The 19,789-nt window shown below is 48.0% G+C and overlaps 1 protein-coding gene across 4 annotated transcripts in view; it reads right to left on the bottom strand.

The window, feature by feature from the left end:
* Positions 1 to 19,789, bottom strand: part of PAX2 (paired box 2) — an 84,444-nt gene that overhangs the window by 24,042 nt on the left and 40,613 nt on the right. For all 4 annotated transcript variants that reach the window (XM_075717945.1, XM_075717942.1, XM_075717943.1 and 1 more), the window contains exons 6-7: positions 2,031 to 2,206; positions 49 to 175 (exon numbers count right to left, since the gene is read on the bottom strand). In XM_075717945.1, the coding sequence (XP_075574060.1) occupies positions 49 to 175; positions 2,031 to 2,206 (303 nt within the window). The remainder of the gene's footprint in view (positions 1 to 48; positions 176 to 2,030; positions 2,207 to 19,789) is intronic.

Below are 19,789 nucleotides of genomic sequence, written 5' to 3'. Positions count from 1 at the left end.
GGGAAATAAATAAAAAGCTTGGTTCTGCTGTTTGGTCAGGCAGCTTACCGGTCACCACAGGGTACGTCTGGGGTCCTGACACATTAGTCCCCAGGTCTGGGTTAGCAGAGGTGGATAGACTTGATTTGACTTCATCGAGACCAGGGGTCAGAGCTGGGAGGGAGTACTCATTACCCTGGGGAAGAGAGGAGAAAGACAGCTCGCTATTGATGTGCCGGGAGAAAGGGAAGGATGTACAGATGGGGGGGAGGAAGAGGAGAGATGCAAACCCCTGCACAGATGGAAGAGGAGGAGGAGGAGAAAACGGAGAAGATGAAGTGACAAGAGGGTTGCTGGGGGTGTTCCTAGGACGAGCTATCCCACCCTCCTGTGTGCCGCTGTGAAGGGGAAGAGGGGTGAGGCCAGGCGGGAGATCCGGCCCGTTATCTGTGCCAAGACTGAGCCTTCGCTCAGTGCTGTGGGGACGGGCATGGCTGCCTGTGCCAGCCCAGGGGAGAAGAAAGGGGAGATCCACGTCCCCTCCTCTTGGCTGAGCGGAGGCAGGAAGCGTTCGCCCTGGTGACAAGGACAGCTGGGGCAGAGGACTGCAGTGACACGACTGGGACAGGCAGTAGGAAGCAGCCAGCATTGGCCCACTGTAGCCAGGCTCTTTGCTGAGTCGTCTGCCTCCCGTCCGCTGTTACCTCTGTCCTAGCTCTTTAAAAACAAACAAAGAAGCCTCATCCCCTGCCTCTGTCACTCTGTGCACTGGGGTATGAAATTGGGGAGGGGGGAGCCACATGGCTAACAGAAGGGTGGGAGGGGGAGAGCCATTGAATCTGAAAGGGTGTCCTGTCCGAAAGGCTCTGGTAATTGCCTTTTTATTGTGGCAGCCTCCGGACCAGACGCGGGAGCTGGAGAAACCGGGAAGGCTACAAAACAGCAGGAAAAGTTGCTCTGATTAATATTACGTTAAATTAAAACTGATTTTCTGCTCTTTCTGCTCCGTTTTTTTCCATGCGCTTCCCCAGCCCCCTCCCCCCTTCTCCCCCTCCTCCGGCGGGCTCCCTGCTCGCTGCCCCCTCCCCGCCCCTGTCCCTGCTCGGCTAGGACTGCCTAGTCATTTCCAATTCCTTCTCGTATTGATCTTCCTGTAGAAATCAGTTTTGTAATTAGCTGCAAATTAGGCCTTCTACTGGGGGTGAGCCTGCCCCCTGATTTATCACCAGAGTAATTCGCTGTGATCGGAGAGAAATTAAAATGAACTCAATTAGGCTTCGGATTTGCTTTATGGGCCCTGCTCAGAGTTTCAGGGGGAAAAATGACTGTGCTGGTGCTTAATAGTCTAATGAAAGTAAATAAAGGTTATTCATTGTAATAAACCCAGGGACTCTGGGATGAAGGGAGTCCACAGCCAGCCTCTCCTTCTCTTCCTTTGTTGGTTTATGGCTTGGGGCGGTTTAAAAAGACTTTTGATTTTCATTTTATTAAGACAAACAGCTTTTGGGATAAAAGGCCGGGGGAGCGGGGGAGTAAGGGAAAGTGGGGGCAGAGCTGCAGAAGTGTGGAAAACTAGGTTGGAGATGGGAGTCAAGTCTCAGCTTTGGGCCATGAAGGAAAACGCTCTGTTAAAGCCTGAGCCTGTGGCTCGCTGGTCACCGCTGTGATCTGAGAGTGCAGGAGTTTCTGTGCAGCGCTGTGTGCCAGTGAACGTGCATGGCAGTGTTTGCATGTTCATGGCAAGAACACGCCCGCATACCTTGCAGGTGTGTGCGCGGAGGGAAAGGAGGACATGGGGATTTAGGGAGAGCAGAGTGTGCGTGTATACGGCAAGTTCACCAGAGGAGGTACAGCTCGTGTATACGCATGCATCAGCACAGTGATATATTTACAACTAGAAAGTGCTGTAAAATGTAAATGTGATGTACGTGTAATAACAGGTCAGTGTGAGAACAAGGGGTGAAGAGGGAGAGGGTCATTTCAGTGAGGGAATCTCCCTGCCATCATCCTGTGGGCGCCTGTGGGTCCCCGTTCCCAGGCCGGGCCCTCACCTGCTCAGATTTGATGTGCTCTGATGTTTGAAAGACGTCAGGGTAAGAAGGACGCTCAAAAACTCGATCTAAAGCTTCCAGCTGCTGCTGGGTGAAAGTGTCGCCACGAAGGTGCTTCCGCAAACTGTCCACGCTGCTCTGGGAATCTCCGTTGGGAACTGAGCCCTCGGATACATCTGCAGGGCACAGACAGAGAAAACAGGGAGTTAGCACCACCCTGGCTCAGATCAGCAAGGGATGTGGGACAAGGACAGAGCAGGGCCCTCCGCCTCCACCCACAGAGCTGTGCCACTCCTGTGGGAAGGGGAGGCTGCGGGAACCCGAGGGAAGCCCCCTCCTGTCTGCTGGAGCGGCCGGGCTGCTCCTGCAGCCTCCGTGGGACTCTGCCCAGGATGAGTGAGGCTGTGGAGAATGGTGCTCGGCTCAGAGATGAGTTTCGGTTCCGCTGATTTTTCAGTGTTAAAAATTGCCAAATCTCCATTGCTGAGCATAAAATGGGAGCAAAGCACAGCGATTAGCATGGCTAGAAGGCTACTGGAGAGGCACCTCACAGAGAAAACAGAGTGCCGAGGATGGACCTGTACTGGAGAGGGCTGAGGAAGCCTGGAATGGAGAAAGGGCTCTCTTACAGCTTGGAAGGGAGTCAGCCTCTGTTGTAGCTCCCCGGTCCCAACAGAAGTTATATCTCTGTTAGGGTTTCCTTCTCATCTGATCTTGTCCTGCCGTACCCGAGATGAGTCTTTCATCCTTCTCAGATAACAGGAATGATCCTGTTTCTGACTCCATGTTTCACCATAGACAAGTCTCTCCCTGTGGAGTGTCTGTCCCATCCAACATACGTTGGTTTCTGTTACGATCTCTGTCCCATTCTCCTACATGTAGCTCGTGATTTATCACAACCTATATCTCTGTTATAAAACTCCCTCCAAAATGAGATGAATCTTTGTCTGTGTCAGTCCCTCTTCCTAACCAAAATGAATTATTGTATTACAAAACCTAGTCCTACTCAGTGGGAATCAGCCTTCCTGGTAATCCTTTGTTCTTACTCGGAAAAAAAGCTTTTTTTCTGGTAGAAGCATCGCCTGAAGTGCATCTCTGTCCCTCCAACAGCCCTCTGACACAGCCCAATCTTACTGCAGTGCCTCCTGCCATGTTCCAGGTGTCTCTGTCTCTGTTGTGCCATCCCACATCTCTCACAGCCCACTCATCCCCTCTGAGGTGAGTCCATTATAAATGCCCTGCCCCATCCAAAGTGAATCTTTCCCTGTGATAAACCATCTTATCACCCACCTGTTTTTGTGTGTTTTTTTTTTTTTTTTCCTGTTATCCCCCAACTCAAATGAGGTGCATTTATCTCGGTTATAACCCCTTTTTATCTGAAGTGAGTGAGTCTCCTGCTATTAGCATCTGTCACATCCAAGGTGAGTGTGTCTGTTATAACCTCCTGTCCCAGCTGAAGTGAATCTTCCTTTGTCATAATCCCTCATCTCATCTGAGGCAAGTCTGCTCATTATAATCTTCTCCAACTGTGCTGAGTATCTTTCTGCTGTCACCTCTCAGCCTAACTTTGGTGAGACTCGTTATAATCCCCTGTCTCATCCATGCTGATATACCTCCATACCCTCCATGCTGAATCTCTACCTACTGTGCTTCATCAGACACAAGTCTGTCTTATCACCCTGTCTAACCTAAGATCAGGTCCTCCCTCTTACGCTGTGATCACCTTCCTGCTTTTTCACTATTGTTCCTCATACTTCAGCCTTTCTTGGTGGCTTCCAGTCTGTGAGTCTCAGAAACGTGCTGTCTGTCAAGAAAGTGACTGAGGGATCTGTATGGACCTTTTCCCTCCTCTGTGTGATTGCAAGTGTGCTCATGGGCCGATGATGCTCCCAGGAGCCTGGAGTGGCTTTCACTGTGCAACGGCCAGAACCATGCCACTCCGCCACTTCATCTTTTAGCTCGTGGATGGTGCCAAGACGGGTATTTTCCTGGCACAGTTAATGCCCAACCGGTGGCCCAGAGTTATAACTGAGCCTGCTGCCTTCTGGCTATGAGATATATCCGTTTATAGGTGATTATACGATATGATATAATCAATAGTGCATTATATACAGTAACATAGTACAGTACCACTCACAAGACCATAGAAAATATTACATATTGATTTGTCCCAGCCAGCAGCCTTCCCTCAAGCAGCCCTTTCTCTCTTTCTTTTCCACCCCTAGCCAGAGCAGACACTGCTTTTACTGGCTTTTACTTTACTGGCACTGGTCCCTGGCATTTTCTCCTCTCCTCGGGCTTTTTTGCACAAGGGAAAATTCTCAAGTTCCTTAAAGCTAGAGTTGATGACAGATTTGACTAAAAGAAAACAAAGCAAAGACCAGGCTTGGTGGACTGCACACTGTGTGTGTCAGTGCAGTCTTTGTGTTTTAGATGGACTGGGCTGTTACTGCAGGGGTGGCTTTCAGGAGGACCAGGGTAGCTCAAGTCTCATGCTCCCAATTCTAGTAAGCACTTCTCTCTAGTCCTCCCTGCAGAAAGCTGGCACAGAACTCCTGGGTCCAGGCTCGGGAAAAAAATAAAAGTGTGTTTCTGTATCAGCACTTGTCTCAACCTGTCTGCAGCCTGTGAAGCTGTTTGAGGATTTTTCCACATGTGTCAGTGTGCATGACTGTGCACACCATGATGCTAATACACGTGGGTATTTTGGCAGTAGATCATTATTCTTTAGATTCTGCATCACTGTACATGCCTGAGCAGCCGTCTGTCTGCAGTGGCTGGTTTAGGCTTTATTTGATTTTCAAGGATGGCAGCCCTACACTACGCGTGGTGTTTGGTGCAAGTGGATAGGTGTTCACGTATACAGTAAAACTTCCGTTAATTGTCATTAAACCAGATTTTACCCTTAGTGAGTTGCCCTGGGTGGTTACACAGATTAGTGCACACGTGCACATGTATTTGCAATTCCTGTCTGCCTGCAGAGCCCTGTGCACGCGTGTCTCCCGTGTGTGCACAGGCCATGCCTTTGTGTGAAGAAGCTGAAACCACAGCTTTCCCAAGTCGCTGTAGGAGTCTCTTTTCCTTCATTTATTCAGGGGCCCTTCAGATCTTGACAAATCTGTCACTCTAAATTTGCGAGAGATTATGGTGCTCTCTCCCTAGCACGGAGAGAGGTGATATATGATATCTGCTGCCCCTATTGATTGCCTGATCTGGTGGCAGAGGGCTGGCGAAATGAACTTGAAATGAACATCATGCCTCAACTCATTGTGCGTATAATACACTACTTAATCCCACATTTTTCAGCCACTATGGAATTCAATTGATCAATCATGTCCCTCTGATAGTACTGTTTTAGGGGTTATTGCTGCTCTGCTCACTGACCTTTTTATTTATTTATTTATTTGTGTCAGCGGGGGTGGGGGGGGTGGGGGGTGTGTGTGTGTATGTGTGTATGTAAGTGTGTGTGTGTATTGGGGAAACTCAGGACAAGCTGATAAGAAAGGACCTGTATTATCAGTGGGAAATGAAAGGAAAGGATGAAGGGAGGAGAAAGGGAAGGAACGGGGTTAGATAAGAAATCAGAATGATCAAAGCAAGCAAACAGATAGGAAGAGGTGGAAAAGTTGTAAGGAGAAAGGCAATGCTTTAGTTTAGGTGGGAGTTCTGGATGGGGGGCACTCTGCCATGGCCTAGACTTTAAAATCTACAACAGAAACTTTTGACAGAGGCCTGTAGGCTACGTTGAGGTGGACCTTGTCTAAACAGCTTGCAGTAGTATCGGACTTCATAATGGTAGGGCACACAAATCCCAAACTTCACAGACCCCTAATATGAGCTGTGCATATGGATTTTACTTATGAAGTGGAGAAAGTTCCACAGAGATGATCCTGAAAGACAGATTTATATGTCTTGTGTTGCTAATACTGAGACATTCAGAGTCACGGATCATTATATTTTCTTCAAAACCAAAGGACTGTAAATCCCCTGTGTTTGTTTTCTGGTGTCAAAACCTACAGAGGATGCGTTTTCATTTTTTCCCTGAAACTGCAAGGGACAGACACTTATCTCTGGTTTTAGATCAAAGTTGCAATTCTCATCTAAGCATATGATTCTGTGAGCTGGACTATCAGATGAAGCCTCAAATACTGTAATACACAAAGTATGGGAGCTGACAATTGCGTGGGTATGAGCAAATATGGCAGTAAGGAGCAAGAGGACTTTGGGGAAGAGATGGGGTCCGTCCAAAGGGCTGTGGGTGAAAGCAAAGGGAGGGCTCATGGGGAAAATTTGAGTTGGGAAAGACTAGCAGATCCCATTAGGAATGGCATTGTGGTGGGCAACAGTCACTTCAACTGATGAACAGTGCTAGGAGTAAAGCTTAAGGGATGGGGGTTTGCCAAGAAAGCAGCTCATGGAAGGGGTACTGTGGTGAAGCAAGGCTTCAGCCGCAGGATGAGTCTGGGGGTGCCACCTATGTAACTGTGCTAGCTGTATCATTAGGAAGCATCATCACCTTTCCCAGTTCCCTTTTTACTGGCGAGGCAAACTCTGTGGTACCATGACACTGGGACTTTAATCAGAAGGATCTTAACAAACAGCTTGAGAGGTGAACCATGGCCTCGGTCACTGTGTCCCTCACGAGAGCACACAGTTGCTGTCAGCGTGATCAGGACTGGCCTTGCACATGTGACAGGAAACATCTCTCCTGCCGAGGGGCTGCCGGGGGAGTGCACACGGCCAATGTTCAGCACAAACCTTCGACACAAGACACAGAAATGCTCCGCGGGTGTCACAGAAGTATCCTGACAGATAACAAGGAAATGCTCTGCCAGAGGACATGGGAACGACCTTAACTACATCTGACATGGGGAATATGCCCATTAAATAGCTCCAAAACAAAGAGATGTTCCCAGGTCTGGAAGCCACAAAGACACCATCATGTACAGGTAGCACGAAGCAGCATAATACGGTTACTTCCCTGGCTACAGGTGACAGCACCCTTGCTCAGGGTGGGACAGGGTCACCTCAACAAATAATTCAGAAGTATTGCTGACACAGGAGGACCTTTGTGGCACAGAAACACGTAGGAGGGTCATGAGAAGCTGTGCAGCTGGCACACAAGCGTGGAGATACTGTTCTCTTCTGGGGCAGGGGCTATTACCGCCCCTGTGACATGTCTGCCCACTGCCTCATGGGGCCCCGATCTCAGCTGGGGCCTCGCAGCACTACCAATAAAAATCACAGTCATAATAAAAGCGAATGTGACTGGCATGAGAACTGCCAGCCAGGTGACACAGCAGAACCCATCTAATTGTCAAAGCCTCCGAGGGAAACGCATCTGTCTAATGCAGCAGTGCTGAGCCGGCTGCTGAAATGCCATCCCTCTGCACCAGCGAGGCCACCCTGTCCTCTCCTGCAGCCTGCCTTTGTCACCATCCCCACTGGGCTGCTTAACCCAGAGCGGCCCTGTCCCACTCTCCAGGCACTCTTGGCTACGTGTGCTGCCCTTTCCCAAGCCACCCTTTGTGTTAAGACTGCTCTTCCCCTTTACCCCATTTCCCTTCTCTTTTTTCCCCCTCTGATGTGTTCCCGTGTCCCCGCGCAGCCCAGGCCTGTCAGGCAGCTTTCCTGGACGTCCCGGGGGGCCTCTCCCCGCGCTGCCAGTTGTTGCAGTTTCAAACTCAATTGTTCTCCTCGGTACTGAGGCAAATGGAGTCATTAATTACCTTCTATCGGCTGGGCCGAGTTCAGAACGCGATCGATAGCCAGCGCTTGTCATTCACGGCAGCCAGCCCTGCGCAGACCCTCACGCTGCATTCAGCGCGGGTCCAGGAAGGAGCCCAGTGCTATCAGACCTGGGCTTCAAACCCTGGCATCGAGCTTCTGCTGCAAACAGCAGACCTCCTGCATCTGTGTCTGAGCTGACCCCCAACCAAGGGAGAGATCAGGGACAAAGACCTGGGCTGAGGGAGCGGATCACACATTTTCAGCTGGTCAGAAGTGTCTGGTACTGGTGTCCTGGTCTGCACAAGCTGATCCAGTCTGGCTATCACGATGTTTCTAGAGACTCCATTTGCATCCTCCATGATTATTAAACTAGTACTGTACTCCCCGTAGTAGGGACAAGGGCAAGGACTGGCAGCCCTAATCTGGTGATCTTTTCACCTGTGTAGCTTTCTTGCGTTACTCAGTAGGGTTTGGAAAAGGAAGGCTGTAAAGTTTGGTTTACATTTCCTTCCAGAATAATTTTTGCAGCTTTTTGGGCAGTGTGAAAAAAGGCATCATCTCTAGATAGGCCAATTCTGTATTTCAGCATGTAGTAGTGCTGCAAGAATTGTCAGAGCTTTGATTGTGATAACTGAACTGGTGGGAAGAAAGATGAACCTCAAATTCAGGTGGAAAGGACCCCAAGTGAGTGCAGGATAGAGGTGACAGAGCATGGAAGGGGCTGGCAAGGTCCAGCAGTGCATGGAGAAGGAATGTTATCAGGGATCTACACTGTGATAGTGAAAGAAGATATGGTACAAGTTCAGGTTATGTACAGTATCCTGCAGAAATAGGGATAGTGGGAAATGAGTGCTGGAGGAATATCACCTCGAGGAAACGTATCGGCCTTCATCAACTCTGCAGTTGTTCAGATTCCTGTGTCCATTTGCCTCAAGGGAATCCACAAGCCTGAATCTGAGTATGCTAATTGATGGTACTGTGCTGGTCTATGTGTCTCTGTAATTTAAGTGTGTCAGCAACACATAAACTATGTGTATTTGTTATTTACATGCTCAGGCTCAGAGCAGAAGGGCTCAGAAACAAAGGGATTTTATGTTTTGAAATGAGAGTATAGCTCAGATGAGGAATCGGTGAGCAAGGAAGGCTGCTCATGCAGGGAAGTGAGCGTGCCTGACCGAGGAAGAGTGAGATGTGTGCTGGTGCCTGACAGCTGGGGGACTGCAGTGCTTTTAACACAGGGGTTGTGTATGACAGAGTACCTCAGATAGAGCAGGGATGGGCAGTGCAGCTTTAATGTAGGGCTTACATGAGCAAAATGGCAATGCTCAATGAGAATGTAAATGAAATGAATTGTGTGTGCAAATGTGTAATGAACTGTGTACTCAGATCTGTCTTGGATTATCATGGGAGCATGCAAATGTGCATTTAAGGAAGTGAGTGTGTGTATGCGTATGAAAATCATATGTATTTACTACAGCATCTAAGTGTATGATTGCAAATTCGGCCCAGAGCATCTGGGAAACTAAGTCTGTACAGACTTAGGTTTGTGCATTAGATAGTAATAATCAGCACATCCAGCCATACTGAACACACCGGTAAAGGCCTTTCCAGGTGTTAGGCTGCAAGCAGCTGCCTCAGACGCGTGTACAACAAGTACTACAGCATGTGTGGGTGTGCAGATGAGGCGTGTTAGCCTGGGTAGTCAAAGCCGGTGGCTCCTGTGCGAGCAGCCACTGCAGCTTTGTGACCTTTGGGTATGCTGGAGGTGAGTGGATGTATTCTGCTCTTAGTCCGGTTGTTGCAAATCCACAACAATTCCCATACCTCAGAAGAGGCACTGGGGATTTATACCATTGTAATGAGGGACAGAGTGTCAGTCCAATATCTCTTACTAGCACTATTAGGCTTGACTGTTAGCCCGATAGAAATGCAGCTGCCTTTGGGACCCAGTACACTTGTTTTGTTTACGTTGGCAGAGTAGCAAGCAGCACTGTCACACAGTGGGCCAGATCCTCTAGTTAGTGTAAATCTCTTAAGTCTCTGGCATTCAGTGGTTATACTGATTTACACATCCTGAAACTTATCAGAGGGCTTATCCTGATTTATGCTGTTGTGGTGTCCACAACATGGCCTTTAGTGCAGAGCCCTTGGGGAGAGCTGCTGCTGCAGAAAAGTGGGGCATGGGGATCTATGCTGTTCCCTCTGCCAGGGCCGAAGATGTTCTTGGCATCATTGGTATGACTTAGCTCCCTCCTCTCATCTTCCTAAGCCCATTTGTTGGGGAGCTACTTCTTGGCAGGCTCCCCCTTGGTGAGCACATAAAAAAGGGCGGCTTTTGTTAGCTCCAAAGGACAGAAGCAACGCAAAAAATTACATCGCATGCAGCCCTAACTATGCTTGTTTAGAGAAACTGCTTGCATTTATGAAGTCTTTGGTGCGGAAAGCAGGGTTGCAAATGACTGCATCAGAGCGACAGTAAAGGCCATTAATTTCCTGTTATGTTTTCCTGTGTTGGGGGCTTTATTAATTTAATTTTACACTGTCGAACAACAGCGAGCGCTGACACCGCCACACTCGGAGGGTTTTTTTTTTCTCAAGCAGTGCTTTGCCTGACATGCAAATGAACACTGCTATCAGGACCGCTAGAGACAAGGGAGGGAGCACAGAGCTGGGCTGTCCCCATCCAGCTCCATCTCCCAGTTTCTGGAAGATCCCTGAGATGCCAGTGGAGCACACTGGCACCTGAGAGGCCACCAGCACTAGGGCTCAGCAGATCTGGATCAGGCCATGGACACCTCTAATGCACAGCGTAGAAAATATTAATTCCTCTTTATCCTGCTGGGTTCCAGTGACCTGGTCCCCCACTAACATGCCTCTTAATACCTCCTTTCCTTCTGTTGCCCTTGCTCTAGACTCTCCCTTCCTTTCATTCCACCTTATTTTCTCCTCGTACACACTTTTACCTTAGCCTTGCAAGTCAAAGAAGGCTGTGCCTGCCCCTGAGCCAGATGCTAGTGAATCATGTTATTGGAAGCCCTTCTGAGTCAGCACTAAACCAGTGCTCTAGCAGAGTGTTTTTAGAGCTGCCATTTTTGACGTGCCATAAAACAAAGGCTCCAATCACTCAGAGTCATTAAAATTCCCATGGCATTTTTTGCAAGAGTGCAGACATTAACCTGGCTGTCCTGAACAAAATCCAGCCTGAGTGATTACCCACAGCATATCTTAATTCTCCTGTGGTTTCATTTGGACATGGCACAGCAAAATTTCACTGTTGATGCTCTGTATTGTTCAACATCTGCCATGGTCCACCCGAGAGTCAGCCACATTTCAGTAGTAAATGAGGTCTTCAGAATGGGAAGGTTAATAAACAATGTATTATACAGGACGGATAATTGCAAAATGCCATGCAATGAAAGAGCTACAGGCTTGCAATATGCTGCAATCTGCTTGGACTGTCACCATGCAAACTCTTTTTTTGAATGCTCATTCCTATAATAACTGTAAAGCATTAGTAGAGTAATTTGGAATCTTTCTGCATGAGCTCATGTAAAGGCCCTTACTGATATATGAAGGATCCTATACTGAGATGACCTCTATAAGATGTATGTCAGAGATATGTTCCAAACTGTAAGAGGTAGACCCCAAACAAGAGGGGGCCCAGTCATGGGTAACAATCAGTTTCCCAAACGAGAGAGGGCTGTGCAGACAAGAGCCATAAGTATCTTTGAGGATTAGCTAGTGGGGTGGTTTTTTAATTCGCTGGGGTTTAGTAAAGTTGTCCCAAACTCTAGGATAGTGCTGATCTGCGTGCAAGGTCAGCTCTTCTGTTCAAGGCCTACGTCTTCCCACACTAGATGCCAAAAGCCAAAGCAGAAAAACAACAACTCCTTTGGGAAACCAAGCATGGAAGTATACCTGTCCTTTATAACGGCCTTTTCTAAAGCATCTAAGAGAGGACTAGAAGGCACTCAAGACTTTATGGACATTGCGTACGCAATAACCACTTCATTAAGGTTTAATCAGATGCCTACAAACCTGTTCTGATGCAGATCCCCTAGCTTAAAAGCAGAGTAACACCTCTAAGCTCCCAAGAAAGGCAGAGCCAGTGAGAGAAAGAAATCCTGACCTACTCCACATCCAGATGGAAACAGTGATACCCATGACCTAGCTCCTGTTCTGGCACTGTGCTCCCGTGTGCTTTCCTGTAGCTGTTGACCTGTGTGGGAAGAGGACACTGTACCTGGAACCTGATGGGATGTAAGCAGTAGGATGCTTGGATGGATGAAGGAAAAGCAAAGGAGAAATATGGACCTAGGCATTATTTTCAGGGCCCTTGACAAAACTCTGACATTTTAAAGGGCCTTAAAATGGGCATGAATTGCATTTGACACCTATTCAAAATGTCCTTTATTTTATCTGATCAATGCATAGAAAAATCACCTTCAGAGAATTATGGATGGAGACAGACAGAAAACAGACAGACATGTCTGCTAGGTCTCAACAGATAGGTATCTGTAACTGCTTCTTTCAGGCCATCTACTGTTAACAGAAGCGTCCTCCATATGCAAGGTCTTAGAGCTTAGCCTAGCCTCTGCAGGCCAATGCCAAATGCTGTTCATTTCAGGTCTTACTTGGCAGCCACAGAGATAGCTGGAGGAAATCCAGTATTCCCTGAAAGGGTCTTAACATGTTCACAAACTACATTTTCCTTTAATGCAAGTTCTTGTGGGAAAATTAAGCACATTGCCTTTTCTCTCTCTCTCCCCTCCACTCTAGTCACCTCCCTGCTCCTCATCTATCCTGCCAGGATTCTCTTGGGCTAATCACTTGGTGAGATCTTGTTGCTTCCCCTTGGGATCCAGTGAAAGAAGGCTGGAGGATCTGATGCTATCACTTAGGGAAGCAAAGAGCTCCTGCTTTCCTTCCAAACAGCAGCAGCCCTTATTTTGGGAGGAGGAGGGGTTTCTCTCTGGCCCTGACTGAGAACAAGGTGCTTAGTGTTATCCTTTAGCGCAAGGAGACACCCGTCTATAGGAATGATTTCTATCTATGAACAGCAAGCGATGCTTAACATTACATTGACGTAGACTTGGGAGTGCAGACATAGCCAAATGAGGAGCTAATTGGTGCTCTGGGGATTGACTGTTGGGCCCCCTTGGCTGCTGGGATGTGACCAGAGAGAGAGAGAGAGAAAGGGAGAGAGCAGGAGCTGTCCTCTGCCGACGCCTCTCTAAAGGTTGGGATTCCTGAGGCCGCTGCTGTCTAGTGCTGTCAAGGTCAGCAGGTTCGGGTTCACTGAACGGTCAGGATGGTTTGAATTACTGGCACTGCCTGCCGATTCCTCCGCTGATCGTGATCCGTCTTCCAGCGCCGGCTGCGGGATGCTGCTCCCCAGCCATGTGCTGCGCTCGGTGTGGGGCACAGGGAATGTCAGAGAGGCAGATGCACTTGTTAAGAGGATAGGTTTTTAGGAAGATTTAAGGAGCCAAGGCAGTGCCGAAGAAAGGCACATACTGCATGTGCTAAGCACATGGAGACCGGGCTTCCAGAAACAGCAGTTCTGATCCGTTTTTCTTTTACCTGGAGAACTGTCCCCTGGAAGCTTCTGTTTTTCATGAAAGTTAGGAGAATGGCTTGAACAGGGCCTATCAAACCCTTATGGGGTGAAAAACCCGCTGGTGAAGATTTCTGTCCAATTCTATATAGGTAGAATGCTTAGTGAGCAAAGACTAACGTGCGAGTCTTTATGTAAACCACACTGCTAGGACATTTTCTCTCCAAACACACGTAGCTGTGTGACCAGGCTAGCCAGGCATGCTCCCACAAGGTTGTCTGCAGAGAGTACCAGAAAGTGCTCAGAAAGCTGCCTGCCAGCATACACCCCAGCAGGCAGGCTTGGAGCCACTGAAAGGGGCCTCGCCAGCGCAGGTGGGGAGAAGCTGTGACTGCAGGGGTGTGAGTATGCACAGGCAGGCTGCTAGTGTCACAGACGTGTGCCTGGGGTGGCACTGGCGTGCGGATGAGCTCCTATGTGTGTGTGCATGCTGTACGCACGTGCTGTCCAAGCATCCATAGCAGCAGTGATAGCAGAAGTAAGCATGTGAGAAAGAGCATGGCAGAAGAGAGCAACAGCAGGGAATCAGAAGAGGACTAGGGGCTGTGTGGAAGTAGTGTCCAGTGTTTGTCTTTGACAAGAATGTCTCCACAGGCATCACTGACTGGCTTTCAGTGGAGTTGTACTACAGACAAATCTGGCCCTTTCAGTCTATAAGCTAGAGCGCTTATTTTTGCTTCTTATTCTGAGGTTTGTCGGGTACCTCTGTGAGTCAGCTCCTGGGTGCAGTCAGCTACATCTGCCTGTAGCTGTGTATATATTGCTTTCGTACTCACACCTCTGCATCTGCCTACCACGCACATTTCTACACCTGGAGAAAACTCAGGGTAATGCTGAGAATGGAGCTGTGAGGGGCCGCCCATACCTGGTGCCCATACCTGAGACCTCGTGTGCATCACTTGCAGTGCTCACCAAGACATGGAAGAGATCAGGGTTAACGTCATGCAATCTCCTCTGTCAAAGGGAAGCCCCTGTCTTCTCTAAGCTCAGCACAGGTATTCTAAGCAGGTTCTCTGTGTGGCTTGGTCCCTATGCATTAGAAAGTACCTTGTGCCTACCATCACCTCTGCTCTTGACTCCTCTCCCAGTTCCCTCTTCCACTTCAGAGCAATGGGCTCTGGCAAGAAGGGTCAGGGACAGTGCCCAGTATCGTGCTGGTTTACATTAATGAGATACACACAGTGTAATCCAGCAATGGAGTCAGCTCCACAAAAGGAGGTAATAGCAGGCTGCCATGAACAGAGCAGCTCAGGTAATTGGTTTATCTATCTAGAAGCAGTAGTAGCAATCTCTGCACAGACAGAGTAGCAGTAAAGTCTCTTCCTTAAGGCTATTTCCTTTGTCTTTTCAATTGCTTGCACATCCATGTGAGATAGAGAGAGAGAGTGGAAAAGAGAGAGAGCTAGAGAGAGAGAGGGAGAAATGTTAATTTGTGAATTAATGGCTTTTCTCAGCGGAATTGTAAATTCAAATGTCACCTCACAGGGTGACACTACGCTGGGCTGCTGAAGAAGCAATGATAAGATCCCCCCCCACCCCCATGCCGACATAGCCATGCCCCTCCCCTCCCTGAAAGATAGCTACGGAGTGGAACATGCTACTTTTAATTTGCAATAACACCACAGCAGAGGGATGCAAGAATGACTGCTTTCTGACCCTCCCTTCCACAACAAGCCGGGCCACATCTTTCCCTTTCCACCTCTACCTCCTTCCACCCCCTCTTCAACCCCTCCCATTTTAAACAGAGTCCAAGACAACACATTATCTGAACTCCCCCCACCCCAAACTAATCAAAGGATGAGCAAAGGGAGGGCTCTTTAGAACGGATGCCTCTGCAACCCTCTCCTCTCCTGCAATAATCAGGTGAATTAATGACCCTGAAGTTAAAGTGAGCGCTGATACTCAGGCGTTGTGCAGCGTAGGGGAGAAAGCCTTCATTGTTTTCGAGCAGGAGGCGGGCAGCAGCAAGGGAGATTCATGGATGGAGATTGAATATGCAATTTTCTTTCACCTTGCCAAGAGCTGCCCCTGGGCTGTGCCTGGCCTAAATTTTTTTTTCCTCTTGCCATCTCTGCCTTATCCGGCCCTCCCACCTCCCTTCCATTCTTTCCAGAAAATTACCTTCAAAATTGATTTCCACTTTTACAAACAAATATAATGGGAACATGAGGGGGAAAAAAAAATCTTGGGCTGTGATGAATTAGGGCTGTCAGGTGCTTCCAAGTCTCCTTTGTTTTTGTTTTACTGCCCGTTAGGGTCTTTGTTTTTCCAGCAACTGGGAATAGTGCCCCTGCCTACACAGTCCCTATGGTCCATGGCTACCGTCACAGGATATGTCCATCACCTGATGTCATCACTGTGTTATCCCTGCTCTCTATCACTGTGATGCAAACAGCCACTGCTAATAGACTGCCCCAGCCCTTCACAGCGGGATGCAACTGATCTCCTCGTGGAGATGCTGCACGTCCCACGCTGCCGGTGACCTGGCTCCTACAGCCACGGTACATTGATGTGCCTCTGATATTCTTCACCCTGCTCCTCCTGTTCTCCTCTGCCTTATTCAGCTGATTCTTGGTGGAGGTTTCCTAGCCCGCTCTGTTCTGATAGATCAGCCTGGGTCATCGGCATGTCACCTTAATCCCTGTTGTACCTCAGTGCCATGTCACCTTGATTCCATAGCAGTATTGCCCTTATGTCTCATTGCCATGTCACTTGACCCCAAAACAGTGTCATCCCTATCTCCCATTGTCATGGCACCCTGATCCACTGTTATACCAGTCACCAACAACCCTGTAAAATACCGTTTGCCTGCACATCGCCAGCTATTCCTGATCCCTTTGCAGTTTATTCAGTCATCCACTGTGCATTAACCTGGGATCCTCATGGATCCAGGCATTACACTCCCTCCAACTCCCATACTCTTTACATCCATGAAAAAATGTAACAGTCACCTCCCTGAATGCGGGCAGACCCAGTGTACAACTCATCTAGAGTGAGCAAGAAGAGAGGCAGGCCCCAGCAAAGCTAGGGAGCAGCCACTGCACAGGTGGGCACGCAGAGCGGGCAGAGACACTGGGAAGAGTTGTAGCTGCTTGACTCCTGCTGACACGTTAGCTGCAACGTTAGCCCCTCCCAGGAATGAGTCAAAACGTGGAAGAAGAAGATCTAACCGCAAACTAAATACCCATAAATAAACAGTCAGACAAGCACACATTCACGGCACTCACACAAATAAAGAAAAGCTCTGTGCATAAGTAAGACTCACAAAATGTAGCCAATAACAGTTAAAGACACAAGAATGCAAACTGGGACACAAGGAGGTACTAATGCAGGTGCGTGTCAATTAAATGTAATTTCTGAATAAACAAATAACTTACAAAAATATACATACACTAACTAAATGAAAACCTGGAACTCCAAGTAATTTCCTTAAATTCACATATACAAAATTAAATCATGTAAACAAATACAAACTATTTACATAAATAAACAACCTTCACACAGGCAAGAACAACCGATATATATATACAACATACACACAAATATATAACCCCAATGCAAATACACATCTGTACAAACTATATACAGAAGTGCACAGCACTAACAGGCTACATATTCATATCCAGCAACCACAAAGATACAGTGATACTCCAAGTATGTAACAACACATACGCACAGAATATACATACAAATATACAACATTCACATATATGCTCAAAATGTGAATACAAATACCTGGCGTTCATAGAAATACATAGCACTAATACTGAGCCATACATGCCCAGGCATCCATATGATCCACAGTATGCATTCTCCTACTAGGCAATATTATACACAGCTTAACATACACATTTTCCAGGTCTCCATAGGCATGCACAAAAATACGGGTCCAACCTGCCACTCACCCCAGTACATAAACACAGGTAAGTAGAAACCAGTGATCCTAGCACAGAAATACAAAAGACAAACAGGCGTGCATTCCTAGAGACACAAATACACAAGCAGAGACGCACACAAATACAGCTGAAGCCAGACCAGCTTGTCTTCAGATAGTACCAAACCCTGCCAAACTAAGCAGCACTATAAGCTTTAGAAGCAGAGCATTCTGTCCAAACTGCTTTCTGTGATGTAAGCTGTTAACTCTCCCTTACCTGAAGTCCTCCTGAGCAATGCGTACCCCCAGACCCTCAGGGTGTGTGAAGACACACACACCCCCCACACACATATACTGTCTTTTTTGCTTACAGCCTGACCTCCAGATTCGTGGTGCAACAGCCCACATTCCTGACAGTGCTGTGCTACTTACTCATTGTCCTCTCCTTTATCCAGTTTCCCCCTCCTCTCTTTTTCCACACATACTCCCCCTTTTCTCACCAGCCTCCTGCAGTTTATTTAGAGAGGTGCAGGATGAGTACCAGGTGCCTTTCTTATGTCCTCCTAGGAGCCTCACCAGCCAAAGACCCTCAGGAGGGAGAAGCGGGTGGCTGCTGAGAATAAACTCCCTCTTCAATTTACATTTTCATTTAGAATGGAAGGGAGTGTTACCTACGCTTGTGTGTATAGACACAATGAGCCTGGACGTCCCCTGTGACCGCTGCTGTTTGCAGTGACACACCATCACTGCAAGCTGATAGCCACTGGAAACAGTCACACTGCATGAAACAACACGGTCCCAGGGAAAGTAGGAGGAAGACACTGTGAGAGTGTGAAACACTCCAGAAACTGCTCACTCCATGTGCACGGCCATAAACTGCTGGGTGCACACCCCACAACTGTGCATGATGGTTGGAACGTGGGGTTCGCACCTGAGGCAGTGTAACTGCATGTGTCTGCAGTGTCATTAAGATTATTGCTGACCTGCAGTAAAGCAATCATAGAGTAGCACAAACACATCGGCTCTGGTGACAAGAAATCACAGCATGAAACAATGCAGCCACGCCACAGACAGCAGTGCTGTTGTGTCACCTGCAGGGGTCCAAACACACTCTGTTGTCTTCAACAACACAACAGTTTTGGGAGAACAGAAATACACCTAATATGCCCAGAGATCATCAGGTGCCATGATACAGTCAGGCAGAATGACTCGCTCATACTCCTGGCAAATGTATGCAGGCAGCACAGGAAAATGAATGTGTTTCCCTACAGGACAGTTAAGGGCTAGACCTCTCTGCACTAGTACAGCTACAGCACTGGTAAAGCATCGTCATACTGCAGATGACAGCATAAACACACTGCATGTCCTGAAACAACCCCAGTATGCTGTGGAACAATATGGTCATACTTCGTGAAAACACGCAATTCTCAACGGAGTGCTGCAGCGACATAGCCGCATCGACTTCACTCTCATGGCCAGGTGACAGTCTGTTGTCAGTTCACACATTACATCAGCTGCAGTAACAACTAAATGAATTGCAAAGACAGTACAGTACAGCCTGCACCGGTGTACCAACAATTACCACAGTGAAACAGCCTTGCTGCATGCCATGATGCTGACATACCACCAGAAATAATTCACAGCCGCCTCTGTGAAGGCCTTAAGTGTAATGGGGCAGCATAGCAAGCAGTGATACTTAATCTCGTCATTAATGTCATGAACCCACAGTGATACAGTCACAACGTGATAACCACAGCCACGCTGCCTGCAAACACATCTTGATGCCACTGATAATGACACAAAGTCACCTGAAATGTCACAACTACGTCTCCCAAATTATATTATCATTGCCACTCTGAACAACACAAATGGGATCATACTTGCAGTGACACAGTCAGCTGCTGCATATCTGCTCAAAAAGTCAGACCTTCTTAAACACATTGCACATCTCTCCTCTCTGCGCTACCTTCCACTTAAACAGTTGAGTTCAAAATTTTCTTCAAGACAGTCTATGTCCAGGCGCAGTATCTAAAGAAACAACTTTTCAGGAGTGGGACTGTTGCAGATCTCCCTGCCTCACACCCCACCTGCAGGAGGCATTTCGGCTTTCCCAGTTGAAAAATGAGATCATGACCAGCTAGGAAAATCCCCAAGCTGAACACTGTCAAAACCCTGCCCTGCAGTCAGAGTCCTCCCATTTGGAGTGAGGGAAGAGAAAACCACCTGTAACAAAAGCAATGCTTCTCAGTAGAGGGTGTCGGTAATAAATCAGAAAATTATGCGTGCAGCACCAAAGAGAAGTGCAGTGACGCTGCTCATCCTGCAGCTACAGGACTGCAGGACTAACAGTGCAAGTGCTCCTACTGCTAGTAGGCAGCACGCTGTTCTGCATAGCTCAACCCCATTTTGAAGAGTACAGTGAACCACCTGTACTGATACAGCTAACATACTTTGGAAAACATCACCAGACCTGCCGAAATGTTGGTGACCCTTTACTGACCCTTTACTGAGACAGCCCTGCATCGCTTACTTCAATGT

The sequence above is a fragment of the Pelecanus crispus genome, chromosome 10 (genome assembly GCF_030463565.1).
Source record: "Pelecanus crispus isolate bPelCri1 chromosome 10, bPelCri1.pri, whole genome shotgun sequence".
NCBI lineage: Eukaryota > Metazoa > Chordata > Aves > Pelecaniformes > Pelecanidae > Pelecanus > Pelecanus crispus.
The sequence above is the reverse complement of the archived record's forward strand: the minus strand, read 5'-3'. Positions and strand labels throughout refer to the sequence as shown.